General features: G+C 48.0%; 1 protein-coding gene across 1 annotated transcript; it reads left to right on the top strand.

The window, feature by feature from the left end:
* The first annotated feature begins 1,997 nt into the window (after window positions 1–1,997).
* Window positions 1,998–2,817, top strand: LOC117042883 (leucine-rich repeat-containing protein 3-like). The gene has a single exon (XM_033142524.1). The coding sequence runs from the start codon at window positions 2,053–2,055 to the stop codon at window positions 2,803–2,805; it is 753 nt and encodes a 250-aa protein (XP_032998415.1). The 5' UTR covers window positions 1,998–2,052; the 3' UTR covers window positions 2,806–2,817.
* Window positions 2,818–6,005: the final 3,188 nt, after the last annotated feature.

Genomic DNA, 6,005 nt, shown 5'->3' on the forward strand with positions numbered 1-6,005 from the left:
CTTTTATAGAATGTCCTGGGAGATTGAAGTGTTCTCCTACTGGTTTGTTTATGTTTCTGACTCCCCTCATTCTGGTAAATTCAGTTAATTTCACCATCGTTGCAAAGTGGTATCCTTTCATAATCCAGTCTTTTTTTTAATCTTGGTATTTGAGATGGGTGCCATTTGGCAGCTAAGTGATGCATAATAAAATTTCTTACCTGAATGACATGCTCAGAACTGTAACTGTTTCCATATATCCCAGAATAACCAACAATGGGCTTAAAGGTAATTGACATCCAATTATAACTTCAAAAGCCTGAATAGTTTTTCCCCAGTCATCCTTCGCTTTTTCAGATTAGCTCCCACTTTTCTAGGGCTGACCATCATTCTTGCTATGTGGTGGAAAGTTACATAGTCCAAGAGTTTTTAGGGTTGTTATTATTACTGCTCCCACACATTTCATAAGCGCTAAACATCATTCACCGCCACCACCCCAAGTATTATTCTAATAGATTATTTCCACTGTCGAAGCAGGTTTAGCTGCGATTGTGTGTCCAATTTTTCCACATTCAGCTATTGAATTAGAGGGGGATGTGAAAACTCTGAAGGGGCATGGCATGGGCATTTAAAAGACCTCCCTAAACAGATTATGCTCTCCCTAAACAGAGTATGTGTCAAGAATAAAATATAAAGCAAATTTGGAAAGAGGCTCCTTTCAAGGAACACAAGACTTCTGGGCGCAGAACTGAGCACAGCAGCCTTTGCAACATATATGGTGATGGGTAAAGGGACCCCTGACCATTAGGTCCAGTCGTGGACGACTCTGGGGTTGCGACGCTCATCTTGCGTTACTGGCTGAGGGAGCCGGCGTACAGCTTCCGGGTCATGTGGCCAGCATGACTAAGCCGCTTCTGGTGAACCAGAGCAGCGCACAGAAACGCCGTTTACCTTCCCGCTGGAGCAGTACCTATTTATCTACTTGCACTTTGACGTGCTTTCGAACTGCTAGGTTGGCAGGAGCAGGGACCGAGCAATGGGAGCTCACCCCGTTGTGGGGATTTGAACCGCCGACCTTCTGATCAGCAAGCCCTCGGCTCTGTGGTTTAACCCACAGCGCCACCCGCGCCCCTCATTTGCAACATATAGCAGGATTTAAAATCTAGAGAAACGCTAAATAAGTTTTAGAAAAGCTAAAGTGCTGGGAGGGGGCAAAAGGGGAAGCCATGGGGGGGGGGGAGAGAGAGAACAGTTGTCCAAATGATCGCTATGGTAATGATCAGATCACTACAAAGAACCAATTTCCATTTTTAAAAACAAGATCGCAAATCAAGGTGAGACAAGGTATAAGATGCAGACTGAAGCACACACCTGGAGCAGATGTTGAAGCCTGGTTAAAAAAAAATGCTAGCGTGGTCAGTCCTATTTTTCTGGGGGTACAAGGTACCGGCACATTTTTTCTGGAAGGAAAACACAGGTTAAAAGGGTGGTCCTTACTGTGGTTTTTAAAAAAATGGTAAAGGACCCCTGCACGGTTAAGTCCAGTCAAAGGTGACTATGGGGTGCAGCGCTCATCTTGATTTCAGGCCAAGGGAGCCGGTGTTTATCCACAGACAGCTTTCTGGGTCATGTGGCCAGCAGGACTAAACCGCTTCTGGTGCAATGGAACACTGTGACGGAAGCCAGAGCATACGGAAACGCCGTTTACCTTCCCGCCACAGTGGTACCTATTTATCTACTTGCACTGGCATGCTTTGGAACTGCTAGGTTGGCAGGAGCTGGGACAGAGCAACGGGAGCTCACCCCGTCGCAGGGATTCGAACTGCCAATCTTCTGATCGGCAAGCTCAAGAGGCTCTGTGGTTTAGACCACAGCGCCACCCGCGTCCCGGTAACTTACTGTAACAGCACTGGGTGTGGTAATAATGTTAAACAAACCCATGGAATGGGTTAGGAGGCTCTTTCTCACTGGCTCATTTTTGTCTCCCCTGCCCTATTTCAGGTAACATTCTGGGCCCTTCGCCACCTCTTGTGACCCCCGCAACACCCAGAGAGAGAGGAGAGCTATGCAGAGATGCCAGCATCGTTCTCCCTCTTCCTCCTGGTCCTGATCCTGCACGGCGGCCTCCCCTGCCCGCAGAGCTGTGACTGCCCGCCGGGGAGCGGTGTGGTGTGGTGCAACCGGAAAGACCTGGTGACCATCCCTTTCGACCTTCCCCACGACACCCGGGTCCTCTACCTGGACTCGAACTGGATCACCCACGTCCCCAACGGGGCCTTCTACGGCCTGAAGCAGCTCCGTGAGCTTCACCTGGCGGACAACCTCATTGAGAGCATAGCGCCGGGGGCCTTCCGCGGCCTGGGAGGGGGGCTGAGGCTGCTGGACCTTTCCGGCAACCAGCTGGAGAGGATGGAGTTTGCCCCCTTTGCCATGCTCACCTGGGTCCGGCTAGAGCTGTACGACAACCCCTGGCACTGCGACTGCTCCCTGCAGAAGCTGGTGGAGGCTCTTCCTCTGGACGCAGAGACCGTGGAGGACGTCGTGTGTGCCACTGCGGAGTGGGAGGAATACACCGGGAAGACCTTAGCTCGCTTGCTCAACACCGGCGTCAACTTCTGCCTGGGCCAGCAGAGGAACACGGACCTGGCCATGCTGCTCACCATGTTTTGCTGGTTCGCCGTGGTCATCACCTATGTCATCTATTACGTCCGACGCAACCAAGCAGAATCCCGACGCCACTTGGAGTATCTCAAGTCTCTTCCCCTGCCCAGCAAGCAGCCCAGCCCGGAGGAGTTGGAAGAAGACACCCTCAGCACCATCCTCTGAGAAATGAGGGTTTTGAAGAGGGGCCCCCCCAAACAAACAGAAACTGCTTTGAAAATGGTTATAAAATTATTGTAGCTGTTGTCAGCTTCTTCCTAAAAAGAAACCTGGGAATTGGGTGTGTGAGTGAGGAGCTTGGTGAGTTGGTTCCCCCTTAAAACTGCCCTTGGACCCCAGTTCTTGCTTCTCTACCCCTATGACCTCATGTTACAGGTAGGTAGCCGTGTTGGTCCGCCATAGTGTTGGTCTGCGATTTTTTATTTTGTTTTGCCTATGACCTCTGATTTGCTTAAAATCCGATTTCCCCTTTTGCACAATACTTTTTTTTTCTGAATTACAGGCTGCATTGCTGCTATGCAGCAAACCCAATCTCCCCCCCCCCCCACTCGCAGAGTCCTCAAGCTTCTCTTTTCCCATTTGCCAGGGATTTAGGCAAAGATATTACAGCTTAATGCTAGGGGGATTAACCATGAAACAATCATAAGTCCCTGTTCTCTTAATCCCTTATTTTGACTGGGGCGTTTCTGTCCCATCTGTTCTGCTGCAGCCACTTCCCTTTCAGTGGCTTTTTCTGCCTCCTTCCAGTCCCCTTTTCTCCACCAGAAGACGGAACAGCTGCATTTAACCCTGCCTCTTTGGTGACTGCAGAACGTATATATTAAGTCAGACCTTTGGGTCTATCTAGTTTAGTGTCGTCTACACTGACTGGCAGCAGCTCTCCAGGGTTCTCTCCCGATCCTATCTGGAGATGCCAGGGATTGAACCTGAGACCTTCTGCAGAGCTGCAGCTTCCTCCTTTCTGGGCTGCAGCTAAGAAACCTGTTTCCAAACGCACATTTTCCCCACTTGCACATTACATTTTACAGACATACACTTTAAACAACTTGGACCAGAGTTTCAAATGAAAGCAGTGTGTGTAAAGAAGGTCTCCACTTTCCAGGTTTTAAGAAATCAATTTCCGTAAGCAGCCACCACTATAAAGACGCAGAGACTGCATTCAGTCCCATTCCAAAAATGCAAGTGTTTTCTGCAGAGGAACAGAGGCTACTCAATGGGAGCTTCCAAAGAAAAGACCCTCCAAACTCAGGAAGTTAGGAGATTTAAGAACCCATAAAACATCCACGTTTTATAGATGATCCCTTGTGGTCCATTCCAACACTACAATTCTATGATTATGTTTCTTGGGCCTGAAACAGATTTAAGGCAGGCAATCTGTTTACAATCAGGTACAATCAGGTAAGCATTCCAGATCCTTATACTTTGAACACAGATAGCAGGCAGGTATGATCTTAAGGTGTACAGGTAGGCTCACTCATAAGATCACTGGTTGAAACTTAGCCAGATCCAGAGTGCTTTCTGAGAGCAATGCACAAGACTCAAAGCGGGCATTGGGGTGAGGGAGAGAAAAGAATTATTTTTATTACTGGATTGCTTTAAATGTCCCCTTTTACAACAAATGTAACTGTCCTTCATGAGACTTCTGAAAGACAGAAAGGAAAATGTTCAAAATAAAATGTATGAAACCCAATAACATGGAGCTTGTTCCTTCCTTCTAAATACGCCTTCGGCGATCTTTAAGAAGAGGCTGTACAATTTAAGTCCTCAGATTTCATCATTTCTGCTTATTCCCTATTGCTTCTGTTCCTAGCCACTTTTAATTGACCAAGCCTTTTAAGTAACTGAACCGAATCTATTTTCATTTAAAAAAAGAAAAAAGAAAAAAAGAGAGGCCTTTGTTTCTCTCCTTTGCATGGCAAACTGCTGGCCATGCCTTCTTATCTTAAAATAACTCTTCTGGTTATTAAAGACTGCAACTGCTCTAGAGAAGTGTGTGTGTGTGTGTGTGTGCGTGTGCGCGCGCGTAATTATGGTCATCACACGGCACTTGAGCAAAAAGTCTGTAGCAGGGAGGGTCAGATTCAACATCAGGCAGGGGCAACTGATAAAGGCTGCAACCCCCCCCCCCCCCACACACACACTAAGGAGTCGGCTATTGCTGAAAACGAGAGACTTTTAAAAACAAATGCACAGGATGATGGATGAGGTGGCAAAAGGGGGGATTTCAGCAGGTGCTGTCATCTTAACATTGGTACTAAAAACTACCTGCTGAAAAAGGGGGCTGGGAGAGATGTCTTTCAACACCATAATTTTATAACTCTCAAAAGCCCCCAGACACTTTACAGCTGTGCACACAATTGCTTAGATGTTTTGACAGGTGCACACGATACCGGGATCGAGGCACATATATGCTCCACCATGCGCAGGATACAAGTGCAACAGTTTTACTTCTGTATTGCCCCTAAGAAAATACACTGGAAGAAGAAGAAGAGTTTGGATTTGATATCCTGCTTTTCACTACCCGAAGGAGTCTCAAAGCGGCTAACATTCTCCTTTCCCTTCCTCCCCGACAAACACTCTGTGAGGTGAGTGGGGCTGAGAGACTTCAGAGAAGTGTGACTAGCCCAAGCTCACCCAGCAGCTGAATGTGGAGGAGTGGAGACACGAACCCGGTTCCCCAGATTACGAGTCTACCGCTCTTAACCACTACACCACACTGGAAGGGAAAGTTGCCTTTATACAATCAGGCCTCTGGGCCACACAGAGCTCAGTACTGTTTACACCAACTGGCAAGATGTCTTCTGGGGTCACCCCCTACCCAGAGATCCCAGGGATTGAGTCTAGGATCTTCTGCATACAAAGCAGATGCTCCACGACTGAGCTACGGCTCCTTGATCTCTCATTATATGTTTCCCCCTTTCATGAAAATAGCATTGTTCAGTTCAGCTCAGTACTGCCTACAACACTGACTGCCAGTGGCTCTCCGAGGTTTCAGACATAGGACACTCCCAGGCCTACCTGGAACTGCCAAGCACAGAACTTGGGACCTTCTGCATGCAAAAGCATATGCTGTGTCACTTGGCCATGGCCCTGCCAAACGTCACGTCTCCTGGCCGCCCTCACACCTCTTTCATCCCAGCATGCAAACAGTGGAAAGGGATGCAAAATTGGCAGATCCATAAGCAGCACAACTGTGAAAAGGATCCTCGCTGGGGAGGAAGCAGAAATAATTGAAATATCCAGGAACTGCTGCTTGTGCGGATGGAGGATGTTGACTTGGGATAATTTCCGAGATACGATGCCCTCTGAAGCTGATTACGTAAAAGCTCCAAGAATGCTTCTGCTTGGAAACGCTGAAGGAATAA

This window comes from Lacerta agilis, chromosome 2 (assembly GCF_009819535.1).
Source record: "Lacerta agilis isolate rLacAgi1 chromosome 2, rLacAgi1.pri, whole genome shotgun sequence".
Lineage (NCBI taxonomy): Eukaryota > Metazoa > Chordata > Lepidosauria > Squamata > Lacertidae > Lacerta > Lacerta agilis.